The sequence below is a fragment of the Trachemys scripta genome, chromosome 13 (genome assembly GCF_013100865.1).
Source record: "Trachemys scripta elegans isolate TJP31775 chromosome 13, CAS_Tse_1.0, whole genome shotgun sequence".
NCBI classification, from domain to species: domain Eukaryota; kingdom Metazoa; phylum Chordata; order Testudines; family Emydidae; genus Trachemys; species Trachemys scripta.
The window spans coordinates 19,679,163-19,701,643 of NC_048310.1; the positions used below are offsets into that span (position 1 = coordinate 19,679,163).

At 41.8% G+C, this 22,481-nt stretch overlaps 1 protein-coding gene and 1 long non-coding RNA gene across 5 annotated transcripts in view; one reads left to right on the plus strand and one right to left on the minus strand.

The window, feature by feature from the left end:
- Positions 1-7,245, plus strand: part of WTIP (WT1 interacting protein) — a 118,195-nt gene extending 110,950 nt beyond the window's left edge. For all 4 annotated transcript variants that reach the window (XM_034788111.1, XM_034788113.1, XM_034788114.1 and 1 more), the window contains one exon: positions 3,094-7,245. In XM_034788111.1, the coding sequence (XP_034644002.1) occupies positions 3,094-3,246 (153 nt within the window). In that variant the 3' untranslated portion in view covers positions 3,247-7,245. The remainder of the gene's footprint in view (positions 1-3,093) is intronic.
- LOC117886384 overlaps positions 1-22,481 on the minus strand; it is a 76,833-nt gene that overhangs the window by 1,439 nt on the left and 52,913 nt on the right. The gene's annotated exons all lie outside the window — the stretch shown is intronic.

Genomic DNA, 22,481 nt, shown 5'->3' on the forward strand with positions numbered 1-22,481 from the left:
TGTGGATTCACCTGCGATAAGATGGCAGCTCTCTCTCTGCCCCCCCAACTTTATATTAGAATATCCCACTGAGGATTTATTTTCAGTTCGGTTTCATTATTCAGTTCCCATTCTCTCTCTCCCGTTTAAAGCAAATCAGCCTCCCTGCTTCCACCCAGGATGGCTAACTCCATTATGTGCATAGATAGAGTAGTGAGACATCTGCCTGACGTGGGCATATGGAACGTATGTGGGTATGGTGTTCTGTCCCATCTAGTGGCACCCAGACCACAGAGAGAGATATTAATGAGTCTGTTCTACAGCCCGAGCTAAGGGCTGCATGGCTTTTAGCTCATTCACTAAGCTCCAGCGGTCCCAGGTTCAATCCTGCTTGCCAACAACCGGGGTCTCTTGGTGTTACACATACACAAATATTGAACAGGAAGAGCTGTGGGCTGTTTTACTGGGCTGAGCTCGGGTTCCTTTGAAAATGGGGGCATTAAAATAGTGTATTTCAGCTGTCAAGGTTTCCAAAAGTGACTTGATAATTTTGGAGTCATTCATTTTTGGGTACCAGGTTGAGAGACCTTAAAGGTGCTTGGCTTCCAGAAGTGCTAAGCACCTGCTCCTGAAAACCCTTTCAGAGGTCACCCCTTGGGCACCCAAACTCCTCACTAGTCCCTTTGGAAAGCCGCCTAACTCAGCAGGAATTAAATGTTCATTCAAGAGAAGTGACATATAAAAGGAATGTTCATCTTGTCTGTGTTGCAAACCAAACAGCAGTTTGTAAATCTGTAGGGCCCCATTTAAAACTGAAATTCATTAAGAGGACAGCCTTTTTTAGGGCAATATTGTATGTTTGTGCAGCAAGATGGGAGGAAAAAGAAGAGGTCGGGGGCTAGGGCATGTTATTAGCATTTGGCATTTCTTTAGTGAATCCCAAGTCATTAAAGCTCTAAACAAGGGACTGAACTAACAGAGCATTGCCGATGGGTAGCAGGCCTGCTGGCATGACTACAATCCGATACAGTGTTTGGCTAGCAATTAACAGGCCTGAGCCCAGACGCTTATGTCTCACTCATGGTTTATTTCATTCTCAGACCCCCATCAAATCTGCCGGTCTGTCCACTTTTATGAGCCGGCTATCTAGTCTGTCATGATTCTAATTGAAGCTCTGAGGCTGATGGTCTAAAAATAATTGGGCATTCAGAGTTTGCATTGTTTACCTACAGTGTGGGGAACATTTGTCAATATAGTGGAGTCTACAGGAAGACGAAAGACCTGCCATATTCCAGCTACTGTGATTTCTTTACAGGGAAGCGTAATACATTTTAAAAAGGGCTCTATGGTGGAACTGTTTGAAAATTTCCTACCTAATTAAATGGGAAAGAATTTGTGAGATTCATTTATAAACTGTGATGGAAGCTAAGAAGTCATAAAATCTCAAGTTCCTTCCTGTTACCTCTGTATTTCGTCACTTAATTTAATCAATGTCTGGCAAAAAAAGAAAAAAAAACCCAAAACCAACAAGATTTCTGACAAATGATCTTTTACCTTTACCGAAATGTTCTCTTATATTCCTGAAATCTTTTAAGTTAAGGGATATAAAGTTAAGTAGTAAATATATATTATTGAATTATCTGAATAATAAAAGGTCCCTAAACTTTTATAAAATGCTCCTGCATTGCCTGAAAGCACATTAATACCTTATTCTTTTTTATACTTTCGCTGTAGAAATATGACAAGATTTGAGCATTTTAATGTAAACTATGGAAGTTAACAGATCACATTTCAAATATGATTAATTAAACTTTGCCTGATCTTTGATATTAAAAAAATAGGGTGAGGAGCACTGAAAATAATCTAGTTGCACATATTGCTCAACTTCTTCGTCAGGATTACCTAGAAGCCAGAATTTCTATGTACTCCCTACCCTTTTTCCAAATCCTGGAATCCAAATGTAAAACCTCCATGATTTGCCTGACCTCAGCTGGCATGGCTAAATAACCAAGAGGCTGCTCTGAACTCAAGCACTTCCCTGCTGCAACACACATAGTTGTCACCAAGGAGAATTCCTATTTTGCTTGGATTATTTTCTTTTTACCTCTGTCACTCTGCTCTTGTTGGCTGAAATTATTTGCCATTCTATGGAGGTACACCTCTACCTCGATATAACGCTGTCCTCAGGAGCCAAAAAAGCTTACCGCGTTATAGGTGAAACCGCGTTATATCGAACTTGCTTTGATCCACCGGAGTGCGCAGCCCCGCCCCCCGGAGCACTGCTTTGCCGCGTTATTTCCAAATTCATGTTATATCGGGTCGCGTTATATCGAGGTAGAGGTGTATTACATAAATAAGACCAAGACTTCCGCCCCACCCCACCCACCCCCCAGATTTTGTGCGAGTCAGTTAGAATTTCAGGGGGGAAAAGTTGCCTGCTTTTAAAATATGCCAGCTTTACTTCATCTAATCTAAATTTAATCTGAGAAACGTACTGTAGAAAGGGAAGAGACCTATTTAGTGAGAGGCCTGAACTGGAACATGAGGCCTGACACACACTGAACTTTTCAGCTTGCCTCGTTATCTGTAAGACGTACCCCAACCAGAACACCAATCTTAGGAAGTCTGTTCTGCATCACAATCCAAAATTCAAATGGCTTCTCTCTCATCCAAATGATGGTCTCTCTTTACTCAGTTCTTCTCTGGTTCTCCAACTATCTCTGCTCTTCCTCACTCCAAGTCCAACATCATTCACCTTGTCTGACCGGCTCTACATTTAGGAGGTCAACGTGTGCTACATTACCATGTGATTAGTCTGATCGTTGTCATGGCTAGATCAATGAGGTGGACTGACGAAAATAAATGCAGGTATCAACCAGAGAAGATATGCCACAAAATTACATAAATTTCATGTTCCCTTAGATTTCAGTGACTCGCTCTTAATTTAATACATTATAGTCAATGTCCATCTACCAAATAGTTCTGAGATTGCTGCGGTTAACATGAAAGAGAGAACAAGAGACTCCTTAGAGGCTTCAAAGTCTGAATGATGTTTTATTGAAATGACGTAATCAGTCACTAGCTAACTTGTGGATGTGTGTTTGTTTCTCTTAGGACTGCGGTCTCCAGCTCAACGATGAAGAAGGCCATCGTTGCTATCCTTTAGAGGGCCACCTACTCTGTCATGGCTGTCATATTAGGCGCCTCAATATCAAAGTGCCACCACATCCACCTCCAAGCTACCCAATGCATGTTACAGAACTCTGAAAGACGCTTTCTATAGCAATGAATCGTGAGAGAGAAGATGGAAGAACTAAAAATGACTTTCCAGTTTTTAAAGATGAAATTCCTCTAATAATCCTCTAAACCAGCTATTTATTTTTTTTTTAAATCATATGTCAGAGGGCCTCTGTGATCATGTCCATGTTTCCATTTACCTTCTGCATTTTCACTGAGACACCACTTACTTGAAGAAAAAAAAAAATGATGCACCACTGAACTAACTGTAAGCAGCAGCATTTCCCAGTACAGTGGTACGAAAGCCACTCATTGCAGTGGGAGTTTTGGCTGAGTAAGAAGTGTAGAATTAATCCCCCTGAGTTAGCAACCTACATATCACAACAAGCGTGATAAGATAAATACTAGCATTTTAGCTAGTCCCATTGCATCCTAGTCTTAGAGAATAAACATTCTCACATTTCTGGAATACTTAGATTCCCAGCAGTAGTTCATAGGAAGCAAAGTAAATATATTTTTAGTAACAAAAATCTTCAACCATGGGTTAATTGGTGGTATTCACACCTAGGAAAGGCTTCGGGCCAGTGTCTTTTCCATCCTATTTGCTGTCACAGTGATCCAACAGAGTATTTAGCCTGCTGCAGAAACATGGCAGGTGTCTCCTATAGGAAGCACATTACAGAAGAATGTGTCCATTCGCAAAGTTAAGATTCTCTCATAAAGGGTTATTGCATATGAAGAAAATTCTGGCTTTCCATAATAACTTGCCACTTACATGCTTGATTTGTTGTAGCGGCACAAGACCAACCGCAGCTTTAAAAGCGTTTGTCATGTTCTTCTGGTGATTTGGCACTTACTAAGCAATCCATTTTGTAAACCTGTTTTCGTTACTAGGTTTAGCAGCCCTTTTGGCTCTGCGAGGAGACACTTCTATGTCTCAATCCTACTTGTTTTATACAAGACTTCATTTGTTACAAACTGCTTTGCAATTTTTTTCGTTACATTTTAAAAATTGGCAGCAGTTCTGTCATCTTTTCAGTTTGATGTGTTCTTTTCCAGATGTAATTTTGAATGATTACAGTGATCATCTTCATTTGAAAACCAAGCATGATTTAGCAGAAATAATAATTTAGAGTTTCAGACAATTGAAACAGAAATTGGTATTTTATAACAAGTATTAGATGTACATAGAATGTACACCCTTCATCTTTTGCATAAGCTTTTACAGTAACCTCAGAACTCTGGGGTAATATATATCTTCCATATAGGAAGTTAGATGAATCTTTTTTTAATGTTTGTTTTCTACTGTGCGTTGATGATTTACATGCAATCACACATCTGTATGTTTAAATAACAATTCCATGTATTCTCATGAGAATTGATCTACGCTTTCCTGAAATTATTTTATAGTTTGAAATATGGCCATCACGCCCTTCCTCAGATGTATTTAAATGACAAAATGCTTTTACAGTGAATTAGGTGGAAATATCAGGCAAGATTCTCAACATGTGTAAATTGAAAGACCTGCAGTGACTTCAACGAAGTTATGCAGATTTACATCACCTAAGAATCTGTCCTATCAGTTTTAGGATTGTCACATGTTAAGTTTCATCAAACTAATTAAGGAAATAGCTATTTGGCAACACCATTGAAGTGTAGTATATAAAGACTCCATTGATGCAATAAGGCAATTCAGGATATGGTTGGAAAGCACAAGGAGCAACCAATGGGCTCTGATTCCTGAATGGAATAATTAACTCATGAGATTCTCACTCCCTTTATAGAGCTTTTTGATATTCCAAAATATCTTTATTCATTGATGATGGGAAGAGATGAATGTAACAGTTCAGAAACTGCTGCTGAATTGTCTGGTTGGCAAAGATTAATCTGCCCTACTGGATGATCGTCAGTAAGTCCAATGTGCTTTTAACCAGTCATTTTATAATTAATAGCTGGCTTAGTTAATGTGAAAGCCATGTTTTGGAGCACTGATAATGCTACAAATAACCTCCTACAGTGGCAGTAAAAATTAACCTTCTCACAAATCTGACTTTATTGAAGTAACTCGAGGAATTTGCCTAGTAATGAAAGTATCAAATTGAGAGTGTCAAAGCTTAAAGGTAAATATTTTGTATTAGTCACAGCATAATACTTTTCCATTTCACAAAACAGCTTTGGGCTTCAAGGCATTGTATTAGCATGCGTTATTGTTAAAACTATATGTATAAAACCCCAACATTAAGAAAAAAATATTAAAACATACAGAAGATTTGGGTCTGTTCACATGAGCAAGCCAACCCAGAACAGTGCTTTCTACTGAAAAGTGCATTTGCTCCAGGTGACTGGGAGGTAGAACTTCATAGAACCATAGAAAACAGAGATGAGAGACCAAACTCGGTCATTTAGACCATCCCTCTGCCAGTGTATTACTAGTGCTAGGTCTATTAAGTTTGTAAGTTTTCACTCTTACATTGCTTTTCAGTGGACAGCACTATCTAACATGTACATACAATTCTTCTTCGAAAACTATCATACTTTAGAACAGAATAATACTGAATTTCACATTTTAATTTTTCAGTTCTTTCTAGTAGTTCTACTCAGTTCCAATATGTGTTAAGTATCTTCATGGTAAAATGTTGAAAAATTATGTTTCAATATAGAAAGAGCCGTTTGTTTAAAACCAGAAAGCAGCAGTTGTTGTTCCAGTATTTTCTATAGACAGGGGCATTCTATTAAAACACCATAAATTACAACTGGCTTTTAGAGAGATGAGGTGAGGAAGGTAATATTGTTTATTGGACCAACTTTTGGTGGTGAAAGAGACAAGCTTTCAAGCTACACAAAGCTCTTCAGGTCAGCTGACTTTTACATCATTAATATAAGAGCTGGAGTATAGTTGGTATAATTCACCTATTATTATTATTCTTAAGGAAGAATAAGGGGAAAGCTATAAGCAAATCTAAAGTGACATGCTGTACAATTTAGTATTAATGACAGTTCCTATGCATTTTACCTCCTGTCTGGGGAATTGTATAAATGAAAGCATCTAATGCTTTGCTTAAGGAGTATTCTTAAGCTTAAGTAAACTTCCCAGTATTCATTTTATAACATGATTATTTATTGGAAACCACCTCCGTGTACTGTACTTTCAGAATATTTCCATAAAGTTTCAGCATTTTACAACTTGTTCTCATTTGCATCATGAGAACTCAGGAATAAACCTTTCATATTTCATTTTTTGTGGAAGATTTCTACAGTGTCCCAAAAGGATGTGGCCATTTTAGGAGATTCACAGAGTCCCTCGTGCACTGGAAGACAAGTTCCAAAGAAATGACCAAAATTATGATAATTTTGGCGGGGGGGGGGCGGGGTCTCAGATATTTGAGCTTTCAAAAAGGGTTTTTTGTATATTTTGTAAAGTGGGGCTTCAAAAGTAAAGTATGGATGGAGGAGTTCTTTAAGACAAGAAATTCCAGAACAGTTAAGTAAACCAAAGCTCTAAAGGAGGCACACAAAAGCTGCTTTCTTGTGTTTCAAGAAAAGTTTAAAAGTTTGTGATTCATCATGCAACTAATGCCATAACTAGAATATATAATTTGACTTAAATTAAGTTTTAAATTAAGTTGAGAAATATTTTCATTTTCTTTAAAAGAATATAGTTTCTTCCAAGAATTTGGACCAACGTTGATTTTTATTTTGTAGGAAATATATAAATGCCCTGTTTGTATATCATGTAACTAGTTTACATGCTGCAAATATACATTAGTTTAACTATTTTTGTATATATCCTTGTAAAACTTCTAAATGTGCTTTTTTGTCTTTTAGTCCCTAGAATGACTTGTGGTTTTTATGTTTCAGTGTTTGATTCCCTTGATTGTTGAAGAAAAAAGATTGGGAAATGTAGATTTATTTATCTAAAGAAGAAGCTACTTACTATCATCCTAAGTTATTTAATATTAAAAGTCAGAAGTTTCATTTAACCTTAGATGTTATAATCTGCTTTTTTCAATAAAGACATTTTGTAGTTAACTTTGATTTTGTAATTTGTTGCCTGTGAGTAAAGAGTTTATTTTTATTTGTTTGCCAGTAAAAACATTTTAAGAGATCCTTATGCTGCTTACAGAAATGCCAACTGATATTAACTGATTACAGCTGTATTCATGAAAGTGTTTGGTTCTTTAGTGCAAATGTAAATAATTAAGGTCTAAAATATGCCCGTAGCTAACATTTTGCAGCTCCACTTAGAAAAGAATTTAGCCACTTTGGCAATTTGTAATTAAACCTTAACCAGTCTGGCTATTTCATATTTGTAGCACTCAGTTTAGATAAACACGTCATTCTCAGGGCACCTATTGTTTCGTAATGCGCACACTTTCCTTCAGAGAGGCACTGGCTTAGCCGATAATCCTGCAAAGGCTAAGCAGGATCAGGGCTGTGGTTTGGATAGGTCTCTGTATTTCCTTACCCAATTACTTTGCTTTATAGCAGGGGTCGGCAACGTTTGGCACGCGGCTCGCCCAGGGTAAGCACCCTAGCGGGCCGGGCCAGTTTATTTACCTGCTGACGCGGCAGGTTCGGCTGATCGCGGCCCCTGCTGGCCGCGGTTTGCCGTCCCGGGCTAATGGGGGCGGCGGGAAGCGACACAAGCGAGGGATGTGCTGGCCATGGCTTCCTGCCGCCCCCATTGGCCCGAGACAGCGAACCGCGGCCAGCGGGGGCCGCGATCGGCCGAACCTGCCGCGTCAGCAGGTAAATAAACTGGCCCGGCCCGCTAGGGTGCTTACCCTGGCGAGCCGCGTGTCAAACGTTGCCGACCCCTGCTTTATAGGCATGTCAATGAGTTTTAATGCTAGCTGCTCAAATTGACAGATTGTGTTTTATCAAAAACAGCAAGGAGTCCGGTGGCACCTTAAAGACTAACAGATTTATTTGGGTATAAGCTTTTGTGGGTAAAAAAAACAAAAAAAACCTCACTTCTTCAGATGCATGGAGTGAAAATTACAGAGGCAGGCATTATATACTGACACATGAAGAGAAGGGAGTTTTATCAGTTTATTTAACTTTTTTGCTAATCTTTCTATACTCTCCCTCTCCTGCAGGCAAGTGAGCATAACTCTGTTTTGTCACATCTACTTGTGGCAGATAAAGGTCATACCCCCACACTTTGGATATTCCACCCCTTGTAATCTTCAGACCATCATTTTTAATTCTTGAGTCTCCTCCTCTCTAGATTATTATTGTCCTTATTTATCCTTCCCATCCAGGAAGCTTTTTCAAAAGCTAGTACTGCTGTTGACCTAATGGTATGAGCCACTAGTATCAGGATCTCGAGCATGGGACAGGAGAACCGTAGGACATATACAGTGTCATCTAGCCCCCATACATGGCATATATTAAGTACTGATATGCAATAAGACTCCCTTATTGATGGTTTTAAGCTGTTGCTAATTCTGGCAGATTTCACTGATGTGTCTTCAGTTGCACAGGCGGCCATGGGAAGCTTTACAAAACATTACGTTTCTTTAGGCAAGAGCCGAGATTGCTTAGAACAGTGGTGTAGCTGTTCTAAAGGCACCTCCCAAGCCATGTTCTCACCCTTTTGAAGAGAGGGGGTTTATGAATTCATCAGTAACCTCATGCTGTTTGCTGTTAAGCCTGGTGTAAGTGTATTAGTTTGTTAGTTAAATTCTTCACACATATTAACTGCCTTGCAAAGAGTTCTAACAGAAGAGCATCTCACAAACTCAGACAATCAAACTAAGCCAGACTCCTGTTACAGCCACTATCTTTGCCTACTTGTATGCAGCGTGGTTGGAAGGACCATAGTACTTAAAACAATAACCTACCCCTGTGGCCATCTTACAGGAAACATATGCTGGAAAATTAATAGAAATTCATTGTGGGGGAGAATGAGTCAGGGCGTCTGCCCAACTCTGAGTAGGAGGTTACAGTCTTAATTAACAGAACCATACTGTGGTGTTTCATGTCTCTCGTGGGGAGACTCATGCAGCGGGTCAGTTTATAATTGCGGAAGCCTTTTTACATTTCATTAATGTACTTCTATGAGCCTAATTGTTCAGGAAGGGACAGTTGTTGCCAAGTTACTATCTGTCCCGTTTGCCACCTCCCCGGCCTTTTGGCTTGGATCTTACTGCATAGAGTGCGCCTACACAGCAGGTGGGAGGTGTGATTTCTACCCACGGTAGATCAAAGCTAGTGAAAGTAACAATAGCAGTGACGCTGTGGCAGCACTGGCAGCTGCACGGGCTAGCCCGGCCCCCCTTGGACCATGAGTACCTACTCAAGCAGCTGCACTGGTGCAGCTTCACTGCTAGGGTTACCATACGTCCTCTTTTTCCCGGACATGTCCGGCTTTTCGGCACTCAAACCCCCGTCCGGGGGAATTGCCAAAAAGCCGAACATGTCCGGGAAAATGGCGGCTCTGCTCCTCCCCTGACTCTTCGGCTCTGTTTAAGAGCCGAGCTGCCCAAGCGCTACCGGCTTCACGGTTTGCCGGGCAGCCTCCAGAGCCTGCGCCCCCCGCTTCCCCTCCCGGGCTCCAGCTGCACTGGGCAAGCGCCGGCTAGGGGCGCAGGGTCTGGGGGCTGCCTGGCAAACTGTGAAGCCGGTAGCCTTGGGCTGCCCTTTCCCCATGGCTGGGAGTGGGAGGGAGGAGGGGACGGAGTTACAGCGGGGAAGGGGCGGAGTTGGGGCGGGGCAAGGGGCGGGGAAATGGGCGGGGCCAGGGCCCGTGGAGGGTCCTCTTTTTTTATTTATTAGATATGGTAACCCTATTCACTGCTATTGTTACTCAAGCTAGCTGCGGTGTGTCTACACCTGCTGCCATCACACCTCCCGATTGTGGTGTCAACATGCCCAGCTTGCCAGATGAGAACTTGGATCTCTGCAGCTGGAAATTATCAGGACTATATTAAATACTTGTCAATGAGGTGACAGTGGCAGTGTCTGCACTATGGGAGGGTGACTATCGTTTCGTTTCCAGCACCTATCATTACCATAACTGCATTGAGTCTTCCTTTTGCTAGGCCATCCTGGAAGCTGGGACAGCTCTCTTAGCTACACTCCCTAGGGGTATTTCAGATTCAGTCCAGGATAAGAGGGCGACTGCCAGGCAATAATAAAGCAATTGCAGACCTCAGTTCTGTCTTTTGGAGGTGAAGGTTTCCCTGAACTCACGGGACTATTCACCAACTTTGATGCAGCCCACATTAGAGAGGTTTTATGAGACAGGCTGAGCGCCTTCACTTCATACCAGAAACAAGCAACACGAAGAAATTTCCCATTTTAGAGAGGAAAGTTAGAGAATAAAGTAAAACCACAAAAAGGAGGGACTAGGTGTCTCCCGAGCTTTATTCCCCACCCAAGGGTTCAAGTATGAGCTCTCCAGCTTGCACAACATAGTGCTGACATCAATGTTTGCTAAGGCTGTGTCTACTCTAGGCTATTTGTGCTAAACTATCCCACATTGCTACCACTGGTTCAGCTCCAACAGCAGTAAACACATTAAGTGAAGCCTCTGGTGGCTGCTGGCGTTTTAAGTACAGTGGTCAACTAATCCTGTGTAGAGATTAAAAGCGCACTAGCCAGAGGTGCCTTGCCTCTCCTACCAGTGCTATGGCCATAGCACCGATGCTGTATTTGGGTCTAAAGGTGTTTTTCAGGGATTGTCCAAAGTCTTACTTTAAAAAAAAAAAAATACCAAACTTCCAGAAAATATTGGAACCATGGTTATTTTGAGTGGGATTATTTAAAAAAAAAGGCTTGAGGCAAGACTCTATTCTGCTTTGCTGTTTACTTATTGAGCTTCACCACAGCTCCCATAAACAAACCCAGAATTCAAATGAGTTATAAGGAAAGCGTATCATTAAAAAGAAATAGACTTATGTAGACACCATCTTGAAACTATTTCAAACTCAGTAAATTCTGTTCCCTTCCTTGCCTGCAGGTTTTGCAGGAAATAGGAGAATTTCCCATTGTTAAGCTTACCTAATGGAATTGTAACTTTTCCTCCCATCTGTTTGGCCCTACATTACCCAATAATGGTTCCTCCTTTTTTGCTCAGTGCTAATGGTTTTTAGTCCCAGTGACAGTTTAGCCAAAGTTTGTAAATTCAGAAGTCTGGTTTGCACCACACAAAATAACATTTTGCTGGTGTTCAGTGCAAATCAGTCTACACCTTTGTAGGACTATCAGGAGGAGCCTGGCACAACCTGTATAAAAGCTGTGGATCGCTATCCATTACAATCAGCTTCACTCTTCCCACAGCACAAAACTACTTATTCTAGAGCTAATTAGATTTTTGATATTAGAAGCTTTAGATATAGCCAACGGGGGTGGGGGATGCTATTAGCTAAATTGGAGACTAGGAGAAAGAATTGGCCAACTATCTTGTTTATCAAGCATGACACATTAGGCTGAGTTGGAAACTACACAGTCGAGCTGCCAAATGCAAGACACTAGTGTCTTGGGGAAACCATTGGCCACCCTTCAAGGAACACTTCCTGACTCATCAAAAGCAAGGCAGCGCAGAGCTGCACTAAACTTCAGAAAAGCTAGAGAGTCTACCAAGCTTTTTCAAGCCTCCAGAAAGGACCAGGGTTTTGTGTCAGTTTAAAACTTACTCAGAACTAGGGGCTCATCCTGATTGTAACTGAACTGATTCCTTCATCCCTTTAGTTTTATTGCATTGTTTTGATTGTAAAGTGCTTCCGCCTGTATTTAAAGTGCCAAATAAACGGTCATAGCTGCACTTTTCTTGTGCATTCTCTCATGCTGCCAACTTCAGTCACGTCAGAGGTAAATACGTTATGTTGGATTGCATTTTTCTTATGCAGTAGAAAACAAACAGCATACAATGGTCTTTGCAAACTTTGAGAAATGCATGAAAGCTAACGAAATGGAAGAAGGCAAGGCCGTCAGTGGCAAAGAACAGTCAATTCATAAGCTGCGCAGCAACACATTTAAGATAAAATTCTCAGAGATCTGTGCAATGGATGAAAAAATCCACAGAAACCCAAATTTGTACATGCAAATAAGTGTCCACACCTATAATCACCTAGCAGTGCAATTACCGCATTGGCTAAGGCTATTCAAATGCACTAAAGATGCAAATGTACCACACACACACAAAAAAAGGCCCTTTAAAAATTTGGCACTTAAAAATTATGGTTTTAACAAAGTTAAAGAAAACGGATCAGTTGTGTATTGTAAAGATCCAGCCGTGGCTGCCACAGTGAGACAAAGCAAACTATTCCTCTTGGCACATTCTGAAAATAACGTCCAATCCTTAGCCAGTGTCAGTCAACATAGCATCATTGAAGGCAATGTTGCTACTCTGAGTTACACCAGTTGAGGAGCAGGCTGTGTCTCTTACTTAAACAAGCCAAAACAGCTCAGGGGATTCCACTAGAAGATGCAGGGGGGATATCAATTGAATGGTGCTCCTTATAATTCAGAATTGCTGCAAAGGGGGCTTAATGGTTGAACCAAGAACAATTTCACCAGCCAGCTAGAGGCAAAGAGGAACTGCAGGAACATTTCAAGAGTGACAGTAAATTCATATATGCAAAGGTCAATTGTATGGTTCCAGTCTCACTTCAGCACCTTTTCTGGAGGTCACTGAAGGCACCACGTCCAAGGACGGACTACAGGGTGGAAGTAGGAGAGAAAAAGGAAACGTGAGGAATAGAAGTGTGCGGCTCAAGAAACAGAGACAAGAAATGTCCTTGGTTTGTCACTCTCCTAGCAAAGAGCTGTACATTTTACTCTAGCTCCCCAGGTAGAAAGTGTCCTGGTTGGATCCTGCAATATATTTTCACAAAGTTTGTCTGACACGGTTTGCTGATGAAATGGCCAATAAGCTGGACCTGGCACCTCCTGTAGCAAGAGAATTACAGCAGTCCTCCTCTTCCATTTCCCACTCCTTCACATAAAACCCAGGGCTAATCCTACTCCTGAGTTCTCCATTTGCAACATCTTCTGGGGCCCTTCTTACAACACGGTGAGGAGAGATGCATAAACCATGGCTTTCTGCATGATTCACATTTTCATTCCTTATCATGGCATTTCCTGCTTGGAGCAACCAAGAACAGGAAATATTCTGCTACTCAAGGATACCAGAGTATGGAGTGGAGGATACATGACTACAAATAGACTAGCTGTCAATCATTTATCAAGCCTTTTATCCCATGTATCACTGGTCAGAATAGATATCATGTGCATGAGAACTTTGTGCATCACAGTAACTCTAGGCACATGATTTTAGCAATAGCTTGTTTATTATTTGGAGCTTGTTTTTTGCCACAGGGTTCCAAAGCCAGCTCCTTATGTTATTTCATTTTAAAAATAGGATTTCTGGGCTTGCTGTTCTTTTATCATGCAGCTAGACAAAATTTTATTTTAAAAACTACATCCTGGAGTAAGAGTAGAGGAGACTGATACAGTCACTAGTGCAGCTCCAGTAAGAGTTGCCTTTTGGGTTAGCAATATAGAAACTATGCTTTCCCAGTAGGGTGACCAGATGTCCCGATTTTATAGGGACAGTCCCAATTTTTTGGGTCTTTTTCTTATATAGGCTCCTGTTACACCGCACCTCCATCCCGATTTTTCACATTTCCTGTCTGGTCACCCTATTTCCCGGTAAGTAGAATTTGGAACCTTTTACATGTAGCTTTTAGTTCAATCAGCCCCTTACATTAGTCTCCCGCATCCTGTGTAGGATTTCTGTCGAAGCTCTCAACAAAACATATTTTAAGAGCCAGGCTAGAAAAACATGCTTTAAAAGGACATATTTCCAGGTGGATAATGCATTGCTGGCTGTGTTCAGTGATTCCTGTAGGGAGGGCTGCAAAATATGAATGTCTGTATGGTAGTGATTGTATGTGCTCCAGAGACAGACCAATGGTTTATTGAAGCACAGGGCCCAGAAAGCCCTGGTACACGTGGTGTTGAAGGGTCTGACAAAAGAGGAAGAGAAATTCCACTCAGTGTTTCCAAATAGTCATATTTTAAGTTTATCTGATTTTCATTTAAAGTATTCCCATTTTATTTTATAACGTAAGGCAGAGAATCCTGCTAAACATATGGCTCTGGCAGCGACCCGATATTATTTTGATTAAACATACTTGTACTCATGACATAATTTAATCCTAAACATCGTTTCTGTGCATTAATCATCATGTCTCCAAAGCTGGGGTCCATTTTCACAGGCTGATAAGACAATAGTCTGAAACCAGGCTTCTAATGCACTATGATGAACAATTTCCATCAGATCTTTCCCAAACTATTAATGGCCACATTTACACCCAAGTTTTAAGTTTCTTCAGAGGTGTGAGTTCACCAGCACTTTTAGCATGGAGTCAACGTGTCTTTTGTTATTTTCTCTGGGCTAGATCCTGTCCCCCTTATTGCAAGCATGCAAGGCCCAAAGCAAGCAACACAGTCACAGTTCTGCTATGCAGGCATGGGGCAGGTTATAACGGTCTTGTACTACATTTCAAATGGCATTGGAAGGGACCCAGCTGGTACTGAGGTTCCTCCATCTGTTCCATGAGAGGTCTATCAGAGAGCTATGTCCGATTATATGTAAATAGCGAGTTAACAGATAGGTGCCCGTAGATGGTGTTGTACAACATACACCGTTGTTCCTGGCTTTGGTAGGACCGATACATGTTACTCTGAGCTGCAAATTGCTGCTTGTCTGCAGCTCTTTACACCACCAGGCTTTTGTTTAAAATGCTCCCTTCTCAGAAGGGCACATTGCTCTTAGGAGCGCGCTTCCCTGGAGCAGGTGGCATTTGAATGGAATGAGAGATCTAGGGACAGAGCCTTGGCTCTGGGTCCAGCCCTTTACACTGTTTAGGGGACTCCCCCGCTGGTACAGAGCTCACATAGCCAGCTCTCCACCACCCTTTTCCAGTGGAGGGGGTGTGTCAGGAGCAGGAGGGGGTGTGGCTTCAGCAACTTGTGTTCAACAGCCCTGGATGAGCAGAATGGCCCGTAGGGAGCCAGAGCAGCCCGGAGGCTACTCTAACACACACCAGGGGCCAGACTGGCCCCCCGTTGCCCCCAGGATCAGGGCAGCACAATGGTTAAGGCACCTTTGCTCTCTCACCTGCACAAGCACAGTTCAGCCAAATCAGATAATCTGAACCCTGATGTTCACACTGAAAATACATATACATCTACTCCACAAATACATAGAGGACTAAAGGAGCTGAAGGGCTGATGCGGAGTGGCGCAAGCAAATTCCAATTTCAGACAAACCAGTCAGCCCCATGTGACGCTCTGGCAGAGAGCTGGATAACACTAGGTAACATTTCATATGTATCCCAATATTACTCTTTGCAAACAAACAACAAGACCTTGCACTTCTAACACCTTTCATCTGAAGCCATACTAACAACATTACGCTCACTTCATTCATAACCCCCTAGTGAAGGTTCATTAACAAACTTATGTTACCTGTGGGTAACCTGTCTACGCCTTGATTTAAGTGACTCGGACGAGGGCATACAGCAAGACAGCAGCGGAGCTAGGACTGGAACCTAGGAGTATGGACTCATTGTATCCAACACAGGACCCTGTCTCCTACTCTGTAGACTGTCATATAGCAAACTGTGGTGTAGGCGATGCACAAAATATTTAGATCTAACCAAATTGCCCACATTTGATGAAAGATGTTTTCCAGTGGGACTGTAACACGGCGCATTGTTACAAGGACTCGGCCAAATGGGTGCAGTTGGAGCATAAAATCTGATTTTCATCTTCTCTATGAACTGAATAGGAATGGAATTTGCAGCTAGCGATGGACCAAGCTTTGAAGGGTCAGTTCTGACTCACTCCTGGAGCACTTGATTCACTGGGAGTCTTGGGTGCATAAAGAGTGGGCTCTCAATCACCTTTATGCACAGTAGAAGATGCTGTAGAGCACTCATGAACTAGCAAAGGTTAGACATGATGAAACAGAAAAACCTGTGAAATGGAAATAGCAAAGCAGGGGTTTCCTTATTCCTACAGGCCTCTACCCTCTTTACTCATACTGAGTGGTATCTTACCATGTGAATGGCCCCATTACTTTCAGAGGACTACTTGCAACAAAAAGCTGCTCAGTGCAAGTGTAGTGCAACCTGGCCCAAAATAAATAAGCCCACTTTCTTTCCCCCTTTTTAGAAAACAAAACAATGCTTGGCTGAAGGCAGAGGCTATCCGAGTAGCCTCTGAAATCCTGTATGCGATGGAAGAGCCATCTCTAAATTGCAAAAGGCCTGACAACACCTGTGCCACATTTCCACCCTAATGAGTGTTGAAAGAGATCAGCAAGTAATATCTTAAAGGCAGTGGGTGAAATCCTTCTCTCGTTTATACTTCTGCAAATCCACACCACCACCATTGATTTTAGTGGAGTTACGCCAGATTTAAACTGTGGAACGGTCTCAATATTTCTATAGTGGAAACTGCTGGAAGTCACTAAAAATAAATTTGTTTGGGTTCTTAACCTAATCCAAACACATTTGTGCTGCCTTTAGAGATGTCGCTTCCCCTCTGGCCCCGGTTCAGCAGCAGATTTTTCAGTAAGAATGTTCTGCATGCACAGAAACATCTTGGATTATTTTTCCCATAATCAAAAGAAAACAAATCCCAGAGCAATACTGGCAGGGCGCTTCCGGTCAGCTCTGCTGTGCCCCTAGAGAACCATTAAATTCTGCTGCTGACTTGAGAGGGCACATGAGAGAATTTGCTTTCATAATAATATTAGAAATTCAAAGTAAACTGACTTGTTTTCCAAACCCAAACTCTAGCAAATCACTTTTTGTTAAATTAATGTCTACCACATTTTTAGAAAATGCTGTATTGCTTAGCAAGCCATACTTCAGCTATCTAATATACTTATATGCTCCCAGTACCTTAGTATCTGAGCACCCATATAACACCCCTGGGAGGTAGGGAAACGTTATTAATCCTATTTATTGTAGAAATGAGTGCACTTTGGGTACGTCTACACTGCATTTTAAAACCCATGGCAGCGAGTCTCAGAGCCTGAGTCTACAGACTTGGGCTCACAGAGCTAATGCTATGGTGCTAAAACCAGCTGTGGAGACTTTCAGGGTTGGGCTGGAGCTCAGGCTCTGAAACCCAGGGAGGGACTTGACCAAGGTCAAACAGGAGGTCTAGAGGAGGAGCAAATGGAACCCTATTCTCCCAAGTCCCAGGCTGAGACATTAACGTCACATCACTCATTTGCACAGGTGGAACAGAACAAATAGCCTCTGGACCAAGTGCAATGTTCAATACTCCTGAAATCCTGGACTGCAGCGGGGCCAGGATTTCATACCTCCAGAATGCATTTATACAAGAATCCTTAGCATTCGGTAACAGTAACATTTAACAATCATGTGCCTTTCATCTTTCTAAAAGCACTGAATAAACTTTAACTAAACAGAGCTGTACAAACAATTCACAATAATTTACCCAATTAATTTAATCTTTTTTCTGCTCCTGGTACATCAGCCCTTGCAATTTTCTCACATCTATTCAGTCATCCATCCAAGAGTATGGATAACTCTTTGCAAAGATTTTTTTTAAATTCTATGATTAAGCTCTTTAAGAGTTCTGTGAGTGCCCATCCTTCAACATTCTGTGCCCCAAAAAATGTTCCTGAGCTGTAACTGGTCAGATGAGTCACAACAGTAATTCTGTTCCGCAACTGGATAAATGGGCAAACATCTCTGGCACAAATACTCATGCATGTGACTGAAATTTATTTTCCAGGGATGTTCATGCAAGAATGTTTATGGAAAGCAAGCACAAGAGGGAATGGTCAAAGTCATGCCATTTAAACATTCAAGCAAATAGCCATAGAAAATGTCCTGGGGCATGGACCAACTTTTTGCTGTGTTTGTAGAATGCCTGGAACAAAGGGGCACTGGTCAGGACTGGGGGTCCCAAGCACTACCACAGTCTCAACAAACAAACAATTAACATTACACCCAGCCCTGCTAATTTATCAGATAATCCACCTTTAACATTATCAGTGGCTCCCATCAACATCAGATCTCCAATCCTCACCCAGATCCACTCCACAAGTGCAAGTGTTGCCATCACTTTTGTAGTGCCATCAACTCCGGGACAACATGCATTTTATTTACCATATATACTCATTCATAAGTCACACTGCCCAACCTACCGGAGCAGCTCCAGCCAGGTCAGTGACATACTCCCCTGGCCCTCCCCAGATAAGGTGGGAAGGGCTGGGATGGGGAGCGTGTGGGGGTCCTGGGCTGGGGGTGGTCACAGGGGTTACTCCCCTGACTCTCAGCTTCTCCCCCACAAAAAATTTCCCTACCATTTGCTGTCCCAGCCCATCAGGGTAAGCAGCTGGCGCACCGGGACATTTTGTTTACTTAGGTTTACCTCCGTGCCTGCGGATGCTCAAGGTAAACAAACCATCTCAGCTTGCCAGCGGCTTATCCTGATGGCCTGGGAGCCAAAGTTTGCTGACCCCTGAATTATAGGGTTGGCTTATGACTGGGTTATAAAAATTTTCCATTTTTACTTATCCATCTTGGGGGGGGGGGGGTCGGCTTATAAACGAACCAGCTTATGATCGAGTATATACAGTAGTTGTTTTTCGGGACAGAGTTATGTCAACGTGCTCCAGAGAGCTCCAGAAGCATGGAAAGTTACAGTAGGGCAAGTTACTATAAAATATTCAAGCAGGAAAACTCAAATACAGAAAGGATTGAGGTTATGAGGGGCTCCTTCTTTGCAATTAACCAGCAATCCCTGCAGGGCAGCATGGACTAGCACTGATGTGCAGGCTCATCGGGCTTTATGCATATACAAATCTTACAATCTATTTACAGTAGGATTTTATATTCTCTTTTATGCTAGATCTTTCTATTATTTTTGGTTGCTAATGAGAACCCTGAAGGCAGTAGAATATACGAAGACTGGATCAAGGGTGACAAACAGGTGAAATGAGATGATGGTACAGCAAGGGGGGAAAGAAACCCACATTGTCTTCTTTTAGATGAGACAAGTTACTAGGAAGGTGAAGTTTCATTAAAAGGGGCTGAGATGCATCTATCACTTATGCAGATTTTAACCACAGCTTCATTAGGCCACGGTGGCTCAGCTCAGAGAGTTTTCACAAGGATGGAGAGATTACTTTGTTCAAGATTCTTTAAATTTTGATCTGTGGCCATGTAGTTCATTGCCTGGTACTTGGTACATTCCAACCACCAGCTGGAGAGGAGAGACTTTCTGAGGAAGCATCACAGTGAGACAGCAGCTTGAGAAGGGATCTATACTTTGCACTCACTGGAGTTGAAGGGACTCAACCAGTTTCCCGCCTAGCAGCCTACAGCTGGTTCTGCATTGGTACAGGAAAGCTACACGTGGTGTATTGAGGACCCTTCTAGAAGAGTTAAAACCAAACAAACACACAAACATTAGAAGATCCAGAAAATAAACTATTAGTAATAATGTATTGAATGCTGTGAATTTATGCTCAAGGGCAGATCCTGGACCACACCAGAGAGGCACTTGGTGCCACTGCAGAAGACATGCATGTGCAAAAGGGACTTTAAGCCACTTTTATGCCCCTCTGATCCTAGACCACCCCAGCACTGGCAGATCCCAAAGGGGCCATTCAGGCAGCCACAGATTGTCAGAGCACAGGGACACTCTCAGCCACACCCTGTACACTGGGGAACCAGAGTTAGGGTAGGGTAGATCCCCTAAGCCAGCTGGGGATTCCTGTTACACAATGGGAACACGGATGCAGCCCGAACAGTCAGAGTACATGGGAGGATCTGAACCATAGATTAGGACACATTCTCCTCACCAGCATTTTTACAAACAAGCCTAGACTGGCTGGGAAAGTAAAGGGGAGATTTGTTTTTCCATAGAGAGAGAGCACAGAGTGTCCTTTCAGTTTAATTTTTTTTTTAAGTTATAGTTTGATGCATCTCATAAATCCATGTGGCAATTTCAAGGGGCATTTGCTATATTCAGACTTCTTTCCATCCAAATTTTAAAAAAAATTAAACTCAACTGTACATTCATATTCAAACCACATTTACAACAAAACTAAGAGGCAGTGATGCCAAGTATCCTTTGTGGTGCTCTCTATGGCCAGGCCCCTTTGCATATCTGGGCTCTGTACTTGGGGATCAGCTTAAAGGATGGGTCCCTAATAAGCTGTTCTTTGTTGTTTGTAAATCACTAGCATTATAAAGGAGCCTGGAGAGGAAGGCATCCCTGGGTATCACAGACCTAAGCACCATTAACTGAACGAGGCATTCAGGCTTTCTGGCTTGTGATCATTGGGATCTGAGTGTTCTAAGAGGAAGAGTAAAGTTATGAGAGTCTCCCATTCATGGTCATTTCACACGTTTCTAATGTATCCCATACGCTGGCCATTTAGGTCTTGAAAATCAGGTTGTTCTGTCTTCTTCCAGTGAGATGCTGCAGTACATCATGCAGCTGCCAGGATCTGGGAAATCAGTTTTCCAGTCTCACAACTCTATGTCCCTCAGAGCCCTAGAAGGCACTACAATGATTGATTTTATATTAAGGAAAGCATCAGACAAGAAAGAACAAAAGCCAAATCTTTGTCAAAGCACAGTGTACTCTCCCCTGTTACAGACCACAGCAATTCTGAGAACAGAGCAGCTGATGAACGCCGCACAGAAGGAGAGTTCTTAGAAATGTAAACGCGCAAGATGCGGAAAACAAAATGGTACCACAGTTACATAGCTACATACACCAGACATTTCAATAACTAGGATCCATGCTTGGCTCCTCCATGTCTGCAGGGCTAAATTATATAGCGACAGCATATACCAATATTTTAGGGGCTTCCAACCTCATCAACTTGATCTTCTTCCCCTCGCGCCTTCCAATGGACTCTTCCTCCCTGTTTCCTTCCTCTCATGGAATTCTCAATATTTAATTCTGAGTGAGGCTCTTGATTTCTCACCAACTCTGTGTCATTTCAGGCCCCCTCAGACCACTGGGCCCTGATTCCAAGGATCCCACCCACCGTTACCCACAACCAGTCAATATGATTTTAAACATGACTTGACCAGCCTTCACTAGGTGCAAAGTCCAGTTTAAAATCATGCTAGTTAAGTCATGTGAGATAATAGTTTTCATGGATTATTTTCCCTGGCTTTAGACTAGGTGCCTGAAAGGGTTAACAATCTTCAGACACATGCACACTTCGGACATCAGTTTAGAATATCTGACCTTATTTTTATTTCTGTAGAATTTGAGTAAAAACAGAGCTTACCAGTTGATTCCAGTTAACCAGGTTTGAGTGTATAATGGCAGGAGGAGGACTTTTCTTTCTTGCTTACAAGAGAAACTTGAAACAAATTTAAATTATTTTGGCCTTTTGTTAAAGGTCAGAGTTGTGGGGAAAGATGACTTGTTTGGAATTCAGTCAGGAAGTTTAACACAAATAACGCAGCTCATAGTTCTGTGAGAACAAGTCCCAGCCAAAAAAATGTGCTGATAAAACTGATTTAAGTACCAAGTCTCTTCTATCCAAGCATTTTTTTCACCGATAAACCCAGAGGCTTTTAAAGCTGCCATGCAAACTAATATTTAGTTGAGGTGTGAAAGAGATGCTATTCATACCTTCCCAGATAGGCGCAGGCTTTTATCAGGAGAATTGAGCAAGATTGGACAGGAAAAAAGAAGGGATTGTTGTAGGTTGCTATGCAGATAGAATACATTGCAGAGGGAAGTTCCCTGTTACTCATTGTTCCAAAGCATTTTCCTGAGTCAACATTTTTCATACAAATGTTCACCCCATAAAACAGGGGATCAGCCAATAGTCATGCAATTATTTGGGAAAAAAAATCATGACTGTACATTAGTTATTGAGAAACAACATCCATAAGTCAGTTAAATGTAGTGTTTTTAAAGTAGCATGTGAACTTTGAAATTTTATACGTAAATTATGGGTGGAGGTGTTTCGGGGGGGGGGGGGAAACACTTGAAGGAATTGAAGTCATCTCCATTACCACTAGAGACTATCTATCTGTTATCAATCAGATCAAGTAACAAAGAAAAGAAGAAATTCCATCATCATCTTGTTTCCAATCTTAACAAAAGTGTTCCAAAATTCAGATAAAAAAAACAGGTGGAAACATTTTTCTTTTAGGGTATAAAGTTTAAAAAAATAAAACCCCTTAGGGACTGGATGCTTCAAGTGATTGCTACTGAGCCATGGT